Raw genomic sequence first — 22,758 nt, 5'->3', positions numbered from 1 at the left:
ATCTAGATTTTGATTTTGGTTTGGGGTGTATTTAGTGTGACTTTAGCAAACAATGGCAGTCAATGGAAAAAATTGTATCCGAGTTGGGTGTAATCTGATTACAAAGTAATTACTGATTGTAATTTAAACAATTTAAAGGAAAAAAGTAGTGTAGTGCACTACATTTTAATTTTTGCAATCAGATTACAGTTACTGGGTTTCAGTTTGAATTACATTACAGGGGTTAAAATAATATTATTTATGCAGAATACAATTAAAACATGAGTTCTGTTCATATGTACGTCTCTACGTTTTTTACAGCTGAAGAGCATGTATAGACATTATATAGTCATTATTTTGAATCTGTTAACCAGAAAAACTAGAAATGTATGAAAAATGTTTTAGAAAGTAACTTAGTAGTAAAGTAGCTAGTAATGTGATTACTTTTTAAATTAAGTAATAAAGTAATCTTATTACAAATTTAGAGAAGTAATCAGTAATTTGTAATGGATTACTTTTTTAGTTACTTGCACAACGCTGATTGTGACAGTTCAGTGTCAGCTACTGTTATGTGTAGTTTTTTGTTTTGTTTTTTAATTGCAAAAATAGGTATTATTTAATCGCTTTAAACAAATGTTGCAATTCTGCTACACTGTGTTTCTGAGGGTAATAAAATAAATAAACCTATTTTTAGGACTATTAAAAAAGCCTATTTTTAGGACCATATTCTGTGCATTGTGACATTATTTTCATGACAATTAAATATATTTTACCACCAAATTTCTTTAACAAATGTTTCATTTTTTAAATGCTTTCTTTTGATTTTGGGGTGAAATATGACTCAGACATGTTTATTTTTTATTTTTATGAGATTCAACCATATATCAAAGTACCATGGTATTACCATCTGATACCATCACTGTACCAAGGCACCACCACAGTACTTTTTTAATCGAGGTAAGACTGTTTAAGTCGAGTCTCAGCATGTGTGTTTACAGTGTGTGTAACTGTCTATCAGTACTGTATTCTGGCAGATTTGTGACATTTGTTTCTGAGTACACATGAAAAGGGAAAGTTATGTCATATTTCCATCCCCAAGGCTGCAAGCGGATGTGTTTACCTGTCAGAGTCATTTCATTTTGTGTTGACGGAAATATTCACTGTCACATCCCAGCGTGTAATATCCTGAAAAACTGGTGCTGATGAATGCTATTGTTGAGTGACATCAGCTTAATATGGCAGAACATTTCCACTGCTCTGTAAGAGACGAGCTGATGTCAATCAAAACTGTATCACGTGCCTCTGCCAGCAATCAAGCACCAAACGATCCGAAAGAACAACAAAATGGTGATCTGACACGTACAGTGCAGAGCTCAATATTTTTCGAGAGATCTTATTTCATGCAGGCTGTTGAAAGGCTGTATTTTGTTTCTGAAGGTCACACTGTGGGAGAGATGACAGAAAATGACATTTTCTCACGTGTTTCTGACGGCAAAACAAATACAGGGCCAGTGATGTTATTTGTGATTGACAGAAAGTGGGATTGAGGGACACTTCTGAATTTGTGTTTCACATGCAAACCAAAACCCTGAATCCTATTTCTACATCTGTTATGTTCATTGCACATACATTTAGTGTTTAACAACCATCCTCGTGGTCTTTTCATCAACATATAGTTCACTCTTTTACATGCACACACATGCTGAACAGTGGAAAACTAATTGAGTGCATGTCAAACATTTTTCAGTTTGTTCAAACAAACCAAATCCTGTTTCCACTTCATTATTTGTGAGTATGTTTATCACTGATGATTTCCATACAGTATCGTAAAACTTCCACAGGCATTCGGTTCTTACGTAACAACTCTTGAATGTATACAAGCGCTTCTGTGTTTGATGGTGTTGCCATAGCGATAACCCGTGTTCCAGTTGGTCTTAAGGTATATTTAATGTGAAATGTCAATCAACCCCCCTTTACGTTACATCCACCTTTTTCTGCAAATATCCCAATAGTTCTTGCTTTAATAAAACGGTGACAACTGAAATACGATGAAAGACACCACTTAATGTAATTCTTCAATCAGTACATACATTTAAAATAATAATAACAACTACATTTTTTGAAGAAAATGTGAGAGTATGGGACTTTCTGGCTTATTTTATCATCCGCCAGGTAAAAATAGCGGTTTGTTTAAATCATTAACCCTATGTTTTGTATAATACAACTAATAAACAAATTTTCCACCAAGTATCATATCTCATGAGCATAACTGTATGGTCTATCTATAGCTATTCATGGATACCAAAAAGTGATTTCTTTCTGTTGTGTTTGTCTTGATTACGCAGATCGGTACGTTTTCGACGCACAGCGGTCAGTTTTTCCTCGAGCCGCTGTTGAGCACTGATGGAGAGGAATATGATGAAGAACATAACAAACCTCACCTCGTCTACAGACATGACACAAACAGGAAGTTACCTGACATGCAGCCATGCACCGTCTCAGGTAACAGCATTACGTTTCTGCCTTACGAACTGCAAATGGAATTTAGCGATCGCTAATGTAGAAATATGTTTGTGCAACTCTTTTATAAGGGTGTTTACATGTGTTTGCTGGATAGGAATGTGTAAAATCCATTTTGAGGTGGTGGACAGAGTCGGCCATTAGGGGGCGATTACTCAGGACTTGCTGTTATGTTAAAAATAGCTAGGCGGAGTGCAACAAAATTGAACAGACCTATGCATTTATAGGTGTATTGACTCCTTGCCCAGCCCCCAGATTCATGTAATTGATCCATTTTTTTGTACTGGCATTGATTCGCTGATTGGATGAATCAGCGATATTCAGCAGGAAAGCGCCACCTGATTGGATGAATCAGCAATATTCAACAGGAAAGTGCTACCTGATTGGATGAATCAGTAATATTCAACAGGAAAGCGCTACCTGATTGGATCAATCAGTAATATTCAACAGGAAAGTGCTACCTGATTGGATCAATCAGTAATATTCAGCAGGAAAGCGCCACCTGATTGGATGAATCAGCAATATTCAGCAGGAAAGTGCTACCTGATTGGATCAATCAGTAATATTCAACAGGAAAGTGCTACCTGATTGGATCAATCAGTAATATTCAGCAGGAAAGTGCTACCTGATTGGATCAATCAGTAATATTCAGCAGGAAAGTGCTACCTGATTGGATCAATCAGTAATATTCAACAGGAAAGCGCCACCTGATTGGATCAATCAGTAATATTCAACAGGAAATCAGTATATCAGAGACTATTTAGCAGAGATGGGCCACTTCTGTTAAAATGAAAAGGATAAATTGGAAAGACCAATGATCAACTAATGAAGAATGGAAGTCCCATTTTACAGGTAAAAGAGCCAATCCCATTTTAGATACAGACTTGGCCTGTCAATCAACTCGAGAACGCGAATGTTCATTAGCTATACAAGCTGGGAAAATTGTGTTTTGTTTGCATAATCTGAGATAAAGAAGCACAATTTACGATATAATTGCTGTCAGATTTTACTGCTGATTTGAAATACAGTATGTCCTTTGATCGTAATCTTGACCAACTGTTTTGATTTGGGTCTAAATCCAATCAAGTAGATATAAGCTGCACTGTCATGACTGAAATTAGCTTCCCGGGAGTGTTCCAAAGATGGCTGCCAGTGGACTGACTTGCTAGAAAGACTTTGTAATATTCAACAGGAAAGCACTACCTGATTGGACGATTCAGTAATATTAAGCAGGAAAATGCTTCCTGATTGGTCGGAGAAACTATAACCCAACCCTAACCCTACCCCTAAACCTAACCCTGACTGACCAGGTAGCATATTCATATTTATAATCCTACTTTTTGGAAATCAGTGTGTGGCATAAAGAATTTGTATTTTGATCTTAAAAATAATGATTTTGAACATGACAAGGAATCATAAAATGTGACGTTCCAAATGTGTCACAACGAATAAAGTCTGTCTAGCCCATATGTATGTAAATGTCAACTAAAAAGTTGCACAGATAGAGCACATTAATGGATCCTGTGTGAATGACCCTTTGCTGTCAAAATAGTTTTAAAAAAGTGTTGATTGTGTCTCAATCCATATGGAACTGAATAACTGGCTTGTTTTTGTTGAAATCCAACAATGTTGTCAGCTTTTACAGTGTCAGTGTGTTCTTGATATTAACTATGTCATTTTAAGCACTGGTTTATCATGCTGTGCGCTACATGCTGGCGTGTGTTTGGCAATGCAGTTACTGAAGGATTAGTGTCTTCATTATGAGCACAGTTATTGAAATTCTTCATCGAATGAAAGTAAATCAACTCCAGTCGGACGTTTCACAGAGTTGGCTTACAAGCATTAATCTCATCAAAATCACACACAATCCAACAAGAAGTACTTGCTTTACTGGAATCAACAACTCGCCCGAATCCTCCATTAGATTTTTTTATGGACTGGGCTCTTTTCTGTCATAGAAACCTCTTTAGAGATCCCTCAAAGTTTCCTCTTATGCTACCCTGAAGGGTCTCTTGCATTCGTCCTGGTGTGCAGCCCTTCATGTGCTGTTATAAATCTGGCACTTGTCGGCTGTTTCATTTGCTTGTTTTGTGAAGTGGCTCATTGTGTGATGATGTGGTTATTGTCTGTGCTGGAGTTTAGAGAGCGTTCTGTGACCTGAGGGCAACATGATTCTCTTTAATACCCTCTTCATTGTCTGCAGGAGTCTGTCTGTGTGTGTGTGGTCACACAATCTGACCCGTCTTACACCGGCCTTTCAAGCGTTTTTAGAAGTTGGTCTGTTGTGTAGACAGTTTATGAGTCTGAGTGAAATAATTTTCTGTAGCAATGGACATAATGCAAATAATGTAATGCTGTGGAGAGAGTTTAACTTGTATTGAACCCATAATACTCCTTTAAAGGAGCATCCACGTCTCTACACCATTGCATCTCTGTTGTGAATATGTGACATTGAATGTGGGTCACACATCAAAGAGTTGAGCAGATTCAAAATTCAGCAAAGAGTTCAGGCCCGGAGAGAGCTTCCATCTTCAATCTGATAACAGTGGCCTGACAGATGATCAGATACTAAAAGCTTTGAAGAAGTCATTTCTGCTACTTTGGTGACAATGGTGGTGTGCATGCACCTTGACTGCGTGTTTAACTGTAGATTTATTTGTTGAGGTCATAATTCAGCCAGATCAATTGTGGAAAATAAATTGCAATACAGACTCTAGATGTTTACATTTCTGATGGCAATGTAAGTGGTGCTTACCCACGCAAAACTCACTGCCAAGGTGCTAGGTTGTTGTGGGTGCTCACTAGGGCATCGCTATACAGTTGCAAGGGTGTTCTGGGTGGTTGCTAGGGTGTTGTGGGTGGTTGCTATGGCATTTCCTTGCTGTTACTAGGGCTTTGCTGTATGATGCAAAGGTGTTCTCGGTGGTCACCAGGGCTTTTGCTATATGGTTGTTTGGGTTTTTTGGCTGGTTGCTAGGTCGTTGCTATGTGGTCAATAGGGTGTTCTGGATGGTCACTTGAGTGTTGCTGTGCAGTTACTAGAGTGTTGCTATGCTGTTTCTATGGTGTTCTGTGTGGTTTCTAGGGTGTTCTGGGTGTCACTAGGGCTTTGCTATATGGTTGCTAGGTTTTTTGGATGGTTGCTTGGGCGTTGCTCTGTGGTCAATAGGTTGTTTTTGGTGGTAACTAGGATGTTGCAATGTGGTTGCAAGGTCTTTGCTATTTGGTTTTTAGGGTTTTTAGGGTGTTCTGGGTGGTTGCTCCTAATGGACTCAAGATGGCGCCGAGTATGGCTGCTGCGTTGCGAGCTCCGACAAAACATTGTAGTGTTTTGTTTGTTTTGTTTACAATTCTTATGTTTCTTGTATTGGATGTTGTCTGCCTTATTGTCTACGACAGACAAACACTTTTTGACATTGGTTCAACAATTACACACCGTAAACCGGACTTCAAATTCCTCAATGCCGACCTGCAGTTTACAAACACACCGGCGGAGCCCTTTGTCTGGGCTGCCCGGCCGCGGAAATGCAGGAGGAAAAGGGGAAACAGAGTCAGCGTTCTCATCAGAGTAAGACTTCGTGCAAATCGACCCCCACTACCCAGTACTCTACTGGCAAATGTTCAGTCTCTGGATAACAAGCTCTGCGAGCTGAGAGCGCGGATCTCTTTCCAACGAGAGACGAGGGACTGTTGCATTATCTGCCTAACAGAAACTTGGATGTCTGCTGATATTCCAGAGTCAGCCACTGAACCCACTGGGTTCTCCGTGCACCGAGCGGACAGAGCGAAAGACCTCTCAGGTAAAAGCAGAGGTGGTGGTGTATGTCTTATGATCAACAAATCCTGGTGTGATCAGAGGAACGTACATTCTATCAAGTCTTTCTGCTCTGCTGATCTGGAATTTCTCATGCTTCTGTGTCGATCATTCTGGCTACTGAGAGAATTCACAGCGGTTATTATCACTGCTGTGTACATCCCGCCACAAGCTGACACAGACCGGGCACTCAAGGGACTGTACGGGATTATAAGCAAGCAGGAAACCGCGCACCCTGAGTCCGTGTTCATTGTGACCAGGAACTTTAATAAAGCCAGTTTCAAATCAGTCGCACCAAAATACCACCAACACATTAGTTTTAACACACGAGGGGACCGGGTTTTGGACCATTGCTACTCTCCTTTCCGGGATGGCTACAAATCCCTCCCCCACCCACCATTTGGCAAATCGGACCACTCTTCCATTCTGCTTCTGCCCGCTTACAGGCAGAAACTGAAACAGGAAGCACCCACCCTCAGAACGATCCAGTGCTGGTCAGACCAATCAGACTCTACGCTACAAGACTGTTTTGTCACACGGACTGGGAGATTTTCCGGTCCGCCTCTGATGATGACATCGAGCTTTATGCTGATAGCGTAACGTGTTTCATCAGAAAGTGCGTAGAGCACGTCGTTCCAACCAGAACAATACGGATCTACCCGGACCAGAAACCTTGGATTAATAGCAATGTTGGTGCGGCACTTGATGCGCGGACCTCCGCTTTTAATTCCGGGAACACGGAGGAGCATAAACAAGCCAGTTATGCCCTCCAAAAAACTACCAGAACAGCAAAACGTCAGTACAGGAACAAGATTGAAGGACAGTTTTAACACCACCAACTCTAGAAGCATGTGGCAGGGAATTAACATCATCACGGATTTTAAAGGGAATAAAAACTCCGCCATGAACACCTCTGCCTCTCTCCCGAATGAGCTAAATATTTTTATGCTCGTTTTGAGGGTAATAACACCACCCTCGCGGAGAAAGCTCTCGCGGCCGTCATCAAAGCATGCGCGAACCAACTGGCTGGTGTCTTTACGGACATTTTCAACCTTTCCCTCTCTTTGTCTGTAGTCCCCACATGTTTTAAAATGTCCACCATTGTGCCTGTTCCAAAATAACTTGCTTAAATGACTGGCGTCCTGTTGCTCTGACCCCCATCATCAGCAAATGCTTTGAGAGACTAATCAGAGATTACATCTGCTCTGTGCTGCCTCCCTCACTAGGCCCATTGCAGTTTGCTTACCGCAACATCTGCTCCACTGATGATGCCATTGCATCTACAATACACACTGCTCTCTCCCACCTGGAAAAAAGAACACTTATGTGAGAATGTTGTTTGTAGACTACAGCTCAGCATTCAAACCATAGTACCCTCCAAGCTTGATGAGAGGCTCTGGGCTTAAACAGCTCACTGTGCAGCTGGATCCTGGACTTCCTGTCAAGCAGATGCCAGGTGGTTAGAATAGGCAGCAACATCTCCTCATCACTGACCCTCAACACTGGAGCCCCGCAGGGCTGTGTTCTCAGCCCACTCCTGTATTCCCGCTACACACATGACTGTATGGCAACACACAGCTCCAATGTCATCATTAAGTTTGCTGATGATATGACAGTGGTAGGTCTGATCACTGACAATGATGAAACAGCCTACAGAGAGGAGGTGCACACTCTGACACACTGGTGTCAGGAGCACAACCTCTCCCTCAACGTCAGTAAGACAAATGAGCTTGTGGTGGACTTCAGGAGAAGAGATAGAGAACACAGTCCCATCACCATCAATGGAGCACCAGTGGAGAGAGTCAGCAGCTTCAAGTTCCTGGGTGTCCACATCACTGAGGAACTAACATGGTCCATCCACACTGAAGTCATTGTGAAGAAGGCTCATCAGCGCCTCTTCTTCCTGAGACGGCTGAGGAAGTTTGGAATGAACCGCCACATCCTCACACGGTTCTACACCTGCGCTGTAGAGAGCATCCTGACTGGCTGCATCTCCGCCTGGTACGGCAATAGCACCGCCCACAACCGCAAAGCACTGCAAAGGGTGGTGCGAACTGCCAGACACATCATCGGAGGTGAGCTTCCCTCCCTCCAGGACATATATACCAGGCGGTGTGTGAAAAAAGCTCAGAGGATCATCAGAGACTCCAGCCACCCGAGCCATGGGCTGTTCTCACTGCTACCATCAGGCAGGCGGTATCGCAGCATCAGGACCCGCACCAGCCGACTTCATGATAGCTTCTTCCTCCAAGCAATCAGACTTTTGATCTCCCATGATCAAAATACATCAGCACTGCACTTTATTACTCTTACTCTTATATCTAACACCGGACTGTCATAAATTATATTATTATTATATTATATTCTCTCTTAACAACACACTGGCAACTTACTATCAACCGACAGCTTGAATGTCAATACAGTACAATACAACCTACTGTACATTCTATATATACTATATCTACTTTTTTATTGTATAATGTGTATTCTATATTGTGTGTATTGTAAACTGTACATTGTATGTTATTATTTGTATATTGTGTTGTGTGTAATTATGTGTATATTAGATTTTAAATTGTGTTGTAAATCTGATGTTTATTGTAAATTGGTATATGTCTTATCACTGTCACGACTACTATGTTGCTCAGAACTGCACCCAAGAATTTCACACACTATTGCACTTGTGTATATGGTTGTGTGACAATAAAAGTGATTTGATTTGCAAGAACACTGTTATACAGTTGCCATGGTGTTTAGGGTGTTGCTAGGGCTTTGCTATATGGTTGCTAGGGTTTTCTGGGTGGTTGTTAGGGTGTTGCTATGCGGTCACTTGAGTGTTCTTTTACAGTTGCTGTGGTGTTTAGAGTGGTTGCTAGGACATTGCTTTACGGTTGCTAGGTTGTTCTGGATGGTCACTAGGACATTTCTGTGTAGTTGCTATAGGGCTGTTTCTAGGGTGTTTTGTGTGGTTGCTATGGCATTGCTATTTTGTTGTAGAGTGTTCTGGTCACTAGGGCTTTGCTATATGGTTGCTAGGGTTTTCTTGGTGGTTTCTAGGACATTGCTATGCGTTCATTTGGGTGTTCTGGGTGGTCACTAGCACGTTGCTAGGGTATTGCAATGCTGATTTCTAGGGATTCTGGGCAGTTGCTAGGGGGTTGCTATGCGGTTTCTAGGGCATTGTTAGGTATTCTGGGGGATTGCTTACTGGTTCAAGTCATAAGAGTCTTCACTTCAAGTCTGTGGGATTTGTTCACCTTTATCTTCCACCAGGTGTAAATCGTAAGTCTGATCTCTTAGTAAAGTAACTAACTAGTATCACAAATGCTGCAGAGTTACATGCTGAATGTTTAATACTTAATTGTTAGAGGTTTGGTCAAATCACTAACACTAATGTGAGAAATAGTAAACACCAATTATTTGAGCTTATGCCTGCAAAGATGTTAATTTTTAAAGAAATGTGCCATTGTAAATCAAAAACACTTATAAATGCAAAGTTTTGCTGAGATATACAAGCACAGTGCATGTATTAGATTAAAGGTGTTGTCTGAAAATATTTCCAAAGCTCTGCATGTCACGGCTGGACAAGTGAGTCACGCTTTCTTTTCACAGTCTCGTCTGCCGTTCATTTAAAGTGTTCAGCACTTCAGTTTATTAACAGTGCTGTGTCCTCATTTAATCAGTTTGACCATTTGCCTTTTGCAGGTCTGAAATAGACCACCGATAACTGATTTTCAACATATTCAGCTCCACAAGAGAGTTGTTTTGCTTCAGTGTTGCTCTTACATAGCTCAAGACACTCTATTACATTTCTTTGAAGTATAAACTTTGTCTCAGATGATTCTCCTAAAATGTTCTTGTCTTTATGGCCAGCACATTTCATAAGCTCAATTATATAATTTTTGTGTTGTTGAATGTCGTGCTATGGGAGTCAATTATGCGTGGATTCGTTTGGACTTGCATGCACAAATGAATCATGTGTTAAATCTCATAATTTGGGTTTTATTCTGTCTGTGTCCACACAGTTTATCTTGTAAATCACTGTATCTTGTTGTAGCAGGGTAACTGTGATCACCTGTAAGCTTTTGCACCTGTCGCCCTCCGCCCCTCCTCTCGCTGCTGGCAGCGTGTCCGTGCCAGAGACACACGCCAGAGTGTTTAAGCCCGGCAGTCAGACAGCATGCTCATGGCACACACACTCACCCAGCTAGAGCCAGCAACACCTAAATATGGAACCGCTTAACGGCTGGTCTTAATCTCACCATAGTTTGAGCATTCGCTAGCCTCCAAGGAGTGCAGTTGCAAGAATAGCTCAGTTTCAGAGCAAAACACTTTGTTTTATGTGTGAAAAGTGCCAGAACTTGGGATCGATGCTCCGATGGCCGCGAGATTAACTGGGATTTTCGGGTTTTACAGGAAAAAGATTGTTCCATATGTTGTTCTGTACTTGTTGTGTGCATGCCACAGCTGTTAGAAATGAATCTGACTGATCTGAGTCAATTCATTCATTCTACAATCCAACCGCAAAAAACAGCCGGGCTTTAAAGGTTTTAAGGAACATTTCCTGAGGAACAGTTCCTAAGAAACATTGGCAATAGGCATAGAACTTCCAATCGAATGACAACCAACATTTAGCTGAGTTATATGTCTTTAAGTCAACCCAAAATGGTGTTCGCAACTGATTTGACTTCCATAATGTGACATATTTCACAGTGAAACAGCATATTTAATGAGAAAAAGACATATAGGACAGAACTTGATTTCAAAGGGTATACTTCATTTTTCCACACGCCACTACGTCTCGTGCACGGTCGAACATTCAGCCTTTCAAAGTATACTCTTTTGACCATGAGCTCATACGGACACGTTTTATGCATGCGCACTATGACTGCTTTGTGATCCTCTTTTAGCACAGTCAAGCAATGTGCAAAGACATGGACTACCTGCATGTCTAAGAAAACAAGGCAGCACACGGACACACTCACTGTGTGGTACACAGCTTCCTGGTATGCGGAATACCAAATTATACTTTGGCCTTAAGACTCTGAACATTTATTAAATAAATAAAAAGCCTTTAAAATTGTCCTTTTAAACGCAAAGCTGCATCTTTCACTAATTCATGCTTAGTGATTCGTATTGAGGGTCTTTCTGTGTCCCCCATGGAACGGTCGGGAATGTTTTGGAGCGGTTTTGAGGGGCTATGTTTGGCAGATTCCTTCCTCTGTCCAAAGCAGCTTGTACAGTGACATAAAGGGCATCTTTGTGAGGGTCAGTGATGTCACTCTCCATGCCTTCCCTTCTTTATGTCTGGCTTGAAAGGGGAGTCTTGATTTAAATCACAGTTCCTGGCTGAGCTTTTGATTGGACAGAGAAAATGAGAGAGAAAGAACGGACAGAGAGAGAGAGAGGATGAAAGGGACAAGAGGATGCGTTCGGATCAAGCCAACTGTCCCAGTTTGTCTGAACTCAGTAGAAAATGGCAAGTTGCCCTATTTGGAGCATCGATGATGTTTCCTTTGATAGCTGCAATCGAGTCAGCTTTGTGGTTGCGAAAGAAATTGAGATATTAACGATTAAATTTTGTGATTTTTCATCCCTACAAGGAGATCATCTTTTACACAGATCATATCTGGCACATGGATTTCATTTCTTTGTTTCAGTTCTGCTTGATTGAAATGATCAGGGAGGCTCTTTTGAAACTGTTAGTGGTAAAATTCAAACAGTAGGTTTATCTCTGAAATGATTGTAGTCACGAGATATGTGGGGATATTTTCTATGCTTTGTTGGCTCATGCTTCAATCTTGGCAACTGCACGTGGAAACGGCAGAGGAACAGTGACGTGTCTTGAAGACATCCAGATTTCTTGATTGTGACAGACATGCATGTTTTGTAAAAATCTCCATAAATACTGCAAACTCAGCAACAATATCTTAATTATGTTGGACTGACAAAACCAACATACTGTTAAGGCTGCTGCACAAAGGACGAGAAGTGCCACGACGCGTCGTATCACGTCACGGCTAGGACACGGCACAGGTATCAAACATGTGGGCACATCGATGCGGTTCAGGTGGCAGACAGTACACACAAAAGTTACCAAGGTTTTTTCCTTTGTCAAGAATGAGCAAGGCTAGAGTAAATAATATATGTCCATTGATAATGATTTTGGTCGAATTTAATGGAAAATATGCGAGTTGCGCTCCGTGGCGTGGCAGAAATTTGAGCATCCACCGGAGTCATAGGTGGGCGTTGTGCACATTCATAGAAAACAATTGTTTCAAATTTTAGAATGCGCCATGTCATCCGCCAGATGTGACCCCCCTTTATTCCTCAAACTTGGTTTATTTTTTTATTTTTTTTATTCCTGCAGAAACCATAATTTCTAACACTAATTCCTCCTAGAGCTTTCAAGCTACATCCACCACATTTGGTACATACCTTTAGACTTTTCTGGAACAGTACGCCATGTCTTTTCTAACTGATCGGACCTACGGTTTTCACATGGCGGACAATCAAATATCGGAAAAATCCCTTTTTACATTGACGGAATGTTCAAACAGGTCAACGGAATGCTTGTTAATTCAAACTCCAACTGTCAGTTCTAGTTCCTTTTTCCTAATTCATCTGATTCTTCTGTCGGTTAGAAGATGAGCATCTGTGTATGTTTCCCTCTGCGTGCTAGAGGTGGAAAAAAATATAGAAATATCGATAAATCATGATATCTTTCCTTGTGATATTGTATTGATATTTGCAGGCCAAAAATCAATATTATTTATTTTTTTTTTTTTAAATGTCACATTATGACATTATGGACGTGATGTAAACACGCAAGGGCGAATGACAGAAGTATGCAATTTCCCGCCAAATCCCCCCCCCCCCAGGTGCAGTTATCATGCTTTACAAATAATCACCCTACCTTACTAAAATGTATTACAATTGTACAGTAGTAACATTGAGTTATTTTTGACAAAAAATGTCAGTATCATATTGCTAACCTTTTAGGTGAAATCTAATTTACTTTAGTGTATTGAAACTGTGTTGTAATAAATAATGTTTTAAAAGTGTTTAGGCACCTATTGTATCCATAAATACTATCATACATTTTTAGAAAGACTAGCTACATTGACCTAACCGCAGAAATAAGGACCCATTATGGTCTTACTGTATATGTTTATGGCTTTGCAATGTATATAGACATTAGGAAATAAACTGGCCTTTTTTTTGTAAACTGGCACTTTTATATTAATTTAACAATGCATTTGGTGGTTTGGTAACAGTTCTCTGAAGTCCACTGAAGACGAATGAGAAACATTGGTTGAAATATTGCAATATATCATAGTTCTGAATTGCAATTCACCAAAAATAAAGAATTGCAATAATATTGTATTGTGACATATTTATCGTATCGCCAGTTACCATGTGATTTCCACCCCTTCTGCGGGTGCAGTGCTTCAATTCCATTGGACGATTTAGAGGAAATGGGCAGGGCAGATGTGCTTGTGCTTTTGAGGCAGTGTAAAACTATTGCAAATAATGTTAACATTTCCTGTTGCAGCTCCTTAGTTGTTCTAGTTCAGAAAGACAAGCAAGCTTATGTATCCACTACCTTTTGTCTAAACAATACACTAAAGTTTGGTTTTAATTAATATATAACTGACCAGCTCTTATTTATTTATACTGTGTAAAATAAAACATCTTTTAACATTTAACATCTTTTAAATGTAATTGGAGTTCATACAATTATTTTAAATATACATCATCTTGACTAGGCTCTGAAATATAAAACTAGCATCTTTAAACAAACTAAAGTGCTTGAGTTTAGCCACAGACTAGAAGTCGACCGATAATGGATTTTGCCGATACCAATAACTAAGGTGGAGAAAAGGGCCGATAACAGATAAATCGACAGATATTTTTTTTAAATCGATTTATTGAATGATAAAAAATGTTTTTAGTCTTTCCTTATTGTGATAGGCACAAACATGGAGGCTACAAGAATCCAAAATAAGTAAAATCCCAGATGTAGGTTTATTGTGCAATCAAAACTCCAAAAATAACCAGATTTGTTGCGTAACGCGGGTGTTTTAAGGCCAAAATACACTAGGGACTCTTATTTTGAAATGTCTGTGCCTCCAAACAAAACATACACTCTTAAAATCATCTACAATATATTACAATAAAAAATACTATAAAGTAAACATTGTCATATGGGCGAATAAGCAGCAATACTTTTTTCTCTAGCGACACTATCAGTCGAACTCAACAATTAATAAAGGTTATATCAATAAACGTTCAACAATGTCTATGCTTCATATGTGTCTTTTTAAAATAATATTTTGCATTAATAATCGTGATGTAGTCCATAAACAGTTTTGACAGTGACTTGGCTCCATTAAAATCCTTTATATGTGAATATTCAACAAATTAAGCTTTTTGTATCCTACATATATTCACCAGATGAAGGGTGACACAGAGGAACATGGAGAAAAAAAAAACTATCGGCAAATATCTGTTGATTTTTTTTTTGATAACCGATAATTCCAAAAAGCAACTATCGGCACCGATTAATCGGTAAAACCGATATATCGGTCAACCTCTACCACAGACAGATCTACAGTAAATAGCCTACTGGTGGATCAGCAAAGCACTTCTTCATTGCTGTATAAATGCCTTGGGCCGTCGAGAACTACAAGATACCGCGCTGCGGTATTTAGAAAATAAGTGGTACAGAAGTTTAGGCCACATCCATACTAATACATTTCGTATGAAAATGCCTTGATTTCACTACATTTGGCATTCTTGTCCAGCAAAAGATAACTTTTCGAAAATGCTCTCCTGAGTGGATAAATTTAACATGGTGTCTTCACATTGTAGTGTGGACAAAAACTGAGATATTCGAAAACAATAACAGGTTAGTTGTCAGGTGATGCAGTTATGTGATTCATTCAACCTAAAACAATCAAGATGGCAGGCCCATGGGGGCCTGGGTAGCTCAGCGAGTAAAGACGCTGACTACCACCCCTGGAGTAGTGAGTTTGAATCCAGTGCATGCTGAGTGACTCCAGCCAGGTTTCCTAAGCAACCAAACTGGCCCGGTTGCTAGGGAGGGTAGAGTCACATGGGGTAACCTCCTCGTGGTCGCTATATTGTGGTTCTCGCTCTCGGTGGGGTGTGTGGTGAGTTGTGCGTGGATGCCGTAGACATAGCGCGTGTGGAGGCTTCATGCTATTCTCCGTGGTAACGTGCTCAACAAGCCACGTGACAAGATGCGCAGATTGACGGTCTCAGACGTGGAGGCAACTGAGATTCGTCCTCCGCCACCCAGATTGAGGCGAGTCACTACGCCACCACGAGGACCTAGAGCACACAGGGAACTGGGCATTCCAAATTGGGGAGAAAAAATAAAAGATGGCAGGCCCATGTTGTAGCAGCATTGTTGTGGCTGATATTTACTTTGATAGCATTGTTAAAGATAAATGTTCTTTGTACAACTGTCACATTGAATTACTTCAAAAGCAATGGAAACCCTTACAAAAAATCTAAACTAGCCACAAACTTGCTACAAAATTGCAGCAAATTTGCCACTCGTTATTTTCACATGAAAAATGAGATTTTGATTTGCCGCAAATGTTTGCCAGAAGTTTGCAGCTCTTCGCCGGTAGTGGTGAACCTCCAGCAAACCTTTGGCAACAATGGACGCAAGTTTGCTGCAAAGTTAATTTGCATGTGAAACTTATCAGTGGTGAATTTGTGGCAAGTTTGTGGATGTTTCGAAAACGCTGTTTTCAAATTGACCTTCGCTAAGCTCTGCCCCCCTTGGTTACCGTTGCTCACTCTGACAAGCTTTGCAGAGCTCCCAATACGAATAAAGAGCACCATTTTTGGCAAAATATTCTCATAAACTGTGTGTGACATTGTAAAGCATATTTATCTTAAGTTTTTTTGTAAAAATAATCATTAAATTACACAGTAATTTGACTGAAAACTGTGGAGACTATGAATCAGAATTGAGGCAAACGAATATCATAGTCATTTGAAAAGAGAAAAGCGTGATTTGATGGTGATTACACACCTGATAACATTAGTGTAAAACACACTAATTTTGTTGCTGTGATCTCTTTATATAAAATCGCCTTTACTAAGACCTGAATCACTACTTAAATGAAATAACATTGATTTAATAGCTTTAATTTACCTTGGAGCAAATGTAGGGTCTCCTCCCGGCAACAAGGTTTTTTTTCTCCCACATTTTTTTAGACCTTTTCTATATAATACTGCTCAAAATTACTCACACACATCACTCCTATAGACTCTCATTGGAAAAAAGCAAACGTTTGTCAGAGAAATGGCGGAGGGAAACAGTTGCTAAGATAGGATTGGTCAGAAACGCTTTTAAGGTGGGGCTTAGCGAAGAGTCAGTTTATCCAGATTAATGTTGATGTAGCCTTAGCATATGACTCTTTAAAACACCTGTTCTCTCAGGGAAACACTGAAGTTTTGTATTTTTGAGAAATGAGGCACTCATTCAAGATGGATAAATGCTATGTTGGATTTCCTCTCACCCAAATTGAATCTTTCAAGTGAAAAAATAAAAAATAAAAAGCTCATTTGGTCACGACCTCTTTTGTTCTGGAGTCACTCTGGGCACAAAATGTTCAACCATTCATCTGTTGAATAAGACAATGACAGTTTATAGCCACAGAAAGACACAAGTTTCTCTTGAGCACCCTTGAACAAGTGCACTCTAAAGACAACATGAAATCTAAATGGACCCTCTTTGCTCTTCATTTTACTTATCAGTTCGTTAGAAAAAATGTTTGTCTTCAATTTCTTTCTTCAACATGAAATTACTTTCTTTTTCTGCTGATGAAATCAGTGCCGTGTGGGTGGGAAAATTAAAGCTATGTACGATTTTTTTGATAGAAATGAACAAAATTTCATTATGAGCATGGACACCAACAATCCATCTTCCAAACCATGTTTTTGCCTTACCCTGATTTGGCGGGAAATTGCATACTTCCGTCATTCGCCCTTGCGTGTTTACATCACGTCCATAAATAAAGAAAAGAAGCTCCAGCTACTACAGCGCGTGTACACAGTATGTGCGGTGATAGGTGTGGTAGTAGTTTGACGCTGAAAGCTTGTAGCCACAACACATGAGCGACATTGACCATGGATCATTCAAAAAGGCAACTCTCTGGGGAATCACCCGTTTTCAAAATAAAGAAACCTTGAACCGAGAAGAGTCTGTAAGCAAAAAAGGGAAAGCGAAAGAGCATGTAATAAAACACGAATAAACAGCGGATTGGCTTTCCAGAGGTGGCGATAACTTAGAGATCTTAAAGGATTTAAAACCGACCCAGAGATGGAGTTTTTCTTGCTGGACAGGTAAGATATTTTATTGGACAGATAGTTAGTTCGTTTAGATAGCATTAATAACTCTAATGAGGCATTTTATTATGGATTGTAGTACTGCAGTGCTTTCAGTTTCATTTTCGAGGAAGGAAGGACAATGGAAAAAATGGGACCCACTTTATATTAGGTGGCCTTAACTACTATGTACATACATGTTGTTGCATTTTAATTACATTTTAAAGTACTTGCATTTAATTGCATTTGTAGTTGACGTTACCCCTAACCCTAACCCAACCCTTAACCCAAAACCTAACTCTAACCCCTAATCCTAACCCTAACCCTACCCTTACTCCTAAACCTACCTGTACCTCAACCTCAGTAGCAGCAAATATGGGAATTTTGCGACCGATACCGATTTTAGAGGGGTAAAATTCACCGATTACGATATGCTGGCCGATATAGTTAATTTTTGAGCTGGAATGAAAACAGACCTTTTCTATGTGGACTTTTCACCGATTTTGCACCGATATGACTATGCAAAGGTACTCAGAAGGCTGCTTTCTTAAATATTTTTATCAAAGAATATTTGACATTATTATTATACATTGTCAACAAATTCTAGAAATGAACACTGAGAAAATGAAGAATAATTAAAAATAAAATAAATAGCTTAATAAACATCAGTACTGTATGTTTAGTATAAGTCAACTGCTGACCATTAAAATAAAGAATAAATTCAAATAAAATAAATAGCTAAATAAACAACAGTACTGTTTAGTATCAGTAAAATGCTGACCATTTAAATAAAGAATAAATAAAAATAAAATAAATAGCTAAATAAACATCAGTACTGTATGTTTAGTATCAGTAAAATGCTGACCATTTAAATAAAGAATAAATAAAAATAAAATAAATAGCTAAATAAACATCAGTACTGTTTAGTATCAGTAAAACGCTGACCATATAAATAAAGAATAAATAAAAATAAAATAAATAGCTAAATAAACATCAGGGGCCAGTTGCACCGTTACATTTATGTAGGACGTAACCCTACGTTAAAAATAAATATTTACGGAAGCCTCCGACCAGGAGTAACAGATGGAATAAAAAAAGCAGACTGATATTTTATGACATCAATGAGCTCATGTTTTGGTTGACAGGCTTCAGTCCTTTCGACACTCATTTACATTTACGAGAGAGAGAATAAAATGTACTTTTAAGTGGCATCTCACCAACTAGGTAACAACGTAGCGTGAAATCAACATTCAACAGACATAATCCACCACCGCACCGTTGTCTGCTGAGCTGCAAAAAGATGCTTTGATGTTAACATTTCAATCTGCTACATTACTGACTGCACTGACAAACTATAGCTGGCTAACAGCAAACAGATGTGATCAACATGAGTGACATGGTTGTCAGGGACAGGGTTAACATTATATTAGTTATATAAAATGATGGGGTCATTGTATATTAACTTTCCTGTATGTATTTCACAAATTAGTTAGCAATTTACCGAGAAAAGGCCACTCAAATCCACACCGTTTAACTCCGCCCTGTCTGCAGAGCCACCGTCAGCTCAGAGTCAGCTCTTTAAACAATGCGGAGCACGCTCTGCTGGACAAACTACACTATGACACCAATTCTGAAGCATTGTTTTCTGCATTATATGTTCTGAAAAACGTTTTCAAATCTGCGCATATCGGTAAACATATATGCCGATACCGATATATCGGTGAAAGGCTAATATCGGCCGACCGATATATCGGTCAGGCACTAGTAGTTACACAGTAAATACATAGTCTTGCATGCATTTAATGTTAGTACATAGTAATTAAGGCCACCTAATATAAAGTGTGACCAAAAAATTTAACTTTTTTGCTGGTAACAATGCCAATCTCTTAACCAGTTACTAACTTGGTCTATTTGCCTGCTAGCTAAGTTATAATAGTTTCCACCATTTTATTTGATCTGATATGACTAGCAATTGTTATATCTAATGTCATCATTGCCTAACTTTTGTAATGCTATTTATTTTAAAACAACTGTTTTCAATAAGTCAAAACAACAGCGGAAGATATGCTACTTACCTGCTCATAAGACATATTTTTCAGATATCCGTCTTTTTCTTCCTTTCGTTATTTTTATTTTTATTTGAGGGAAGGGGGTGAGTTTTGTTGTCGTTAGTGACATTCGCTCCGATAAGAAGATCGCTTGTAACCATGGTTACACTGGTACTACTCAAACCATCAGATTCATCCGTGCAGAAGAGCAGAGTCGAAGCCCAACGTTCATCCGCAAGTAACCTGCAGTTTTATGCTTCAACTGCTAGAGGGCCAAAAGTTACATAGTGTAGCTTTAATATTAACCAATAATATCATAGCCATTTTTTCATGATCCAATCAAATTAAAATGAATAAAATCAAGTGCCGCCCTACATTATTTTCAGCTGAATATTCTACAGTATTTCACTGAAAATACTGAATGTCACATTACATAATTCATATCTTTTTTAAGTCCCTTTTTAAATCAGTACATGGCAAAGCATGGACCAGAAGTTGCTCTTTTAAAGCTCAGAAGAGCTGGTATCATTGAAGTATCATCCTTGTCTTGTTTCTCATAAAATTCCACAGGAGAAATATAAAACCCAAATGGACACAAATGAGTCAATTGTTGACATACGTAGAGCTATAAACAGAATGTGAATTGCGAAGCTCAGATCATTTGCTCTTAGAAGAATTTGATGGGAAATGTTTGAGTTCATATTAAGACTTTGCATCACAGTGTTTGTTTAGACTCTTCAGGAAGTCAATCTGTCGACCAATGTCTTACTCATAGTTGACTCTGAGCAATAAACTAAAATGCAAGAAAGCATTTGAACAACAGATGACACACATCACCATTAAAAGCGCTCCATTGGTGTCTAAGATTAAATAAAGTAGTGTATACTTATACTTCTAGTTTCTATGAATGATGTCAATGTTTAGATCACCATCAAACTTTCTGTAGGTGTCCAATTTTGTGTGTCAAAGTCACATCAACAAATGTTGTCATCACTGACCCAGTGCAATCTTCAAGTATAGTGTACACTACAGCTGTGTTTGTTTACAGTGTGGTTGTGTGCTTGAGTACTAGTGAGTACTGTAAATGAGGAGTTGTGTACTTTTGTGTACTGTATGTGGATAAACATGCTCAAAGATGGTCATGTCAAGAGTTTTGGAGTCGTGTCTTAACCGAACACAAGCGCTGTGTTCTAGGGGCCGTGCTGTTCAGTTTGAATCATTGTAATTTGCTCGTGTTTTCTTTGGTGTCTAGTTCAAAGCACTCAGCGCTATGATAATGACCTGAACTGACCTCAGATTGGACATTTTCCCCAAGAGTTACCCTGAACTGACAGCAATAGTCTGAGCTGGCTGAACCCAGAACAGTGTCTATCAAAGGAATTGTTTACCCAGCAACAACCAGCTGAAAATAATTATTTGTTTGCAGATCCTTTTGTCATTGATCACTCAGTGTGGCCGATTAATTGACTATGCGATGAATCTTAGCCTCAGACGATGACTGTGTCGAGTTGCGAGACAATTTTGCATTCAGTGTGGACAGACAAATTTGTTACCGCTGGAAATGTGTCGAATCACTGCTGGTTGGATTGTGGTGTTAAGATGTACATCGTAGAGCTTGACATTTAGATCACTGATGTCACAAAGTGTGTATTTGCTTTTATGAAATATCTCGGCACCATATCGTATAATCTGACAAACAACAAATGTAAAAAACGCACAGTGTACACCCAACTTTGGTCTTCAGATCACTGTTCATATAGAGTCCATTTATCTGCATTTCATTTAGGGGAAATAGACTACGTTTTAGAGGTAGACTGGTTTATCGGTTTTACCGATTAATCGGTGCCGATAGTTGCCTTTTGGAACTATCGATATCTGTAAAAATCTATGTCAATAGTTGGCAATAGTTTTTTCATAATTTCCCTGTGTGTTTTGGGCTTGTATTTATTAATACAAAAAATAAAGGCAAAAATAAACATAAACTCCCACAATGGGAAAAACAAACAAACATAAACATCCCCATAGGGGAAAACACTCCATCCAGCACGGATAATCCTCGTGGAGCTGGACTGGGACAGATCAGTGGTGAATCAGGTCCAACCGGACCGAACAGAGGGGAAAAGCAGGACCGACAAACAGGACCGATATGGGAGAACAAACAAGACAAACTGGCACTGGACAGCACACATGAGGAGACTAAATTATGGAGAGAAATCAACAGGTTAAAGAACAGGGCAGATGAAACGTATGAACTAATAATGGGCAAACAAGGAGGTGCAGTATGACGTAAGAAAGAGAGACATGCGGCGAGACAGAAACAAAACAAAGCCAGGTGCTCTCACAAGACAGCAAAACACCCGAATGGCATGAACGCACATCGCCAAGACAATGAGGCAATATACACTCATGCCAACCGACAAACAAGACAAGAGAATGCATAGCAATGGCAAACAAGTCGACACCACGCATTCCCACACTAAACAAAGCCTGAGTGTACATCGTGAGGTAAACGGCACGCGATGCACGCAACAGGCGACAAAAACAAGACAGGACAATTATGCAAGCACAACGTGAAGACAGCTCGCGGCCCGGGTGCGCAGCGCAAAGTGAGCGCAACGTGCGTCCTCGGTCATGAGAGACAGACACAGATTTTAGCTTCAATAGCGTCTGCCTGACACCCTTATAATAAATCTCAGCCAATGATAGACTCGTGTTCAATGATATGTTCAATAATAAACATATTGCCTTCTAAAGCCACTTTTTGTATTGTCTTATCAATGTTTTACTCGTCTGCCACAATAATGTAATGCATTTTAATTATTTGAATTATATTTATAATATATATATATATATATTTACAATTTGAAATATAATTATTTAATCATTATATATTGAATTATTGTTATTTGGGGGGGGGCTTTCTCTGCAAATATTTATATATGCCAATTAATTTGATTAATTGGCATGCCATGTAATTAATTCGATTACAAATTTTTATTGATTGACAACCCTAATTATTACTCATCC

The 22,758-nt window shown here is 39.3% G+C and overlaps 1 protein-coding gene across 1 annotated transcript in view; it reads left to right on the top strand.

The window, feature by feature from the left end:
- The window catches only part of LOC127436241 (A disintegrin and metalloproteinase with thrombospondin motifs 20-like), a 159,955-nt gene that overhangs the window by 4,452 nt on the left and 132,745 nt on the right, over positions 1-22,758 (top strand). Inside the window, exon 3 of the mRNA XM_051690281.1 lies at positions 2,325-2,481. Within this exon, the coding sequence (XP_051546241.1) occupies positions 2,325-2,481 (157 nt within the window). The remainder of the gene's footprint in view (positions 1-2,324; positions 2,482-22,758) is intronic.

The sequence above is a fragment of the Myxocyprinus asiaticus genome, chromosome 46 (genome assembly GCF_019703515.2).
Source record: "Myxocyprinus asiaticus isolate MX2 ecotype Aquarium Trade chromosome 46, UBuf_Myxa_2, whole genome shotgun sequence".
Classification (NCBI taxonomy): domain Eukaryota; kingdom Metazoa; phylum Chordata; class Actinopteri; order Cypriniformes; family Catostomidae; genus Myxocyprinus; species Myxocyprinus asiaticus.
This window is presented reverse-complemented; position numbering and strand designations above follow the sequence as displayed.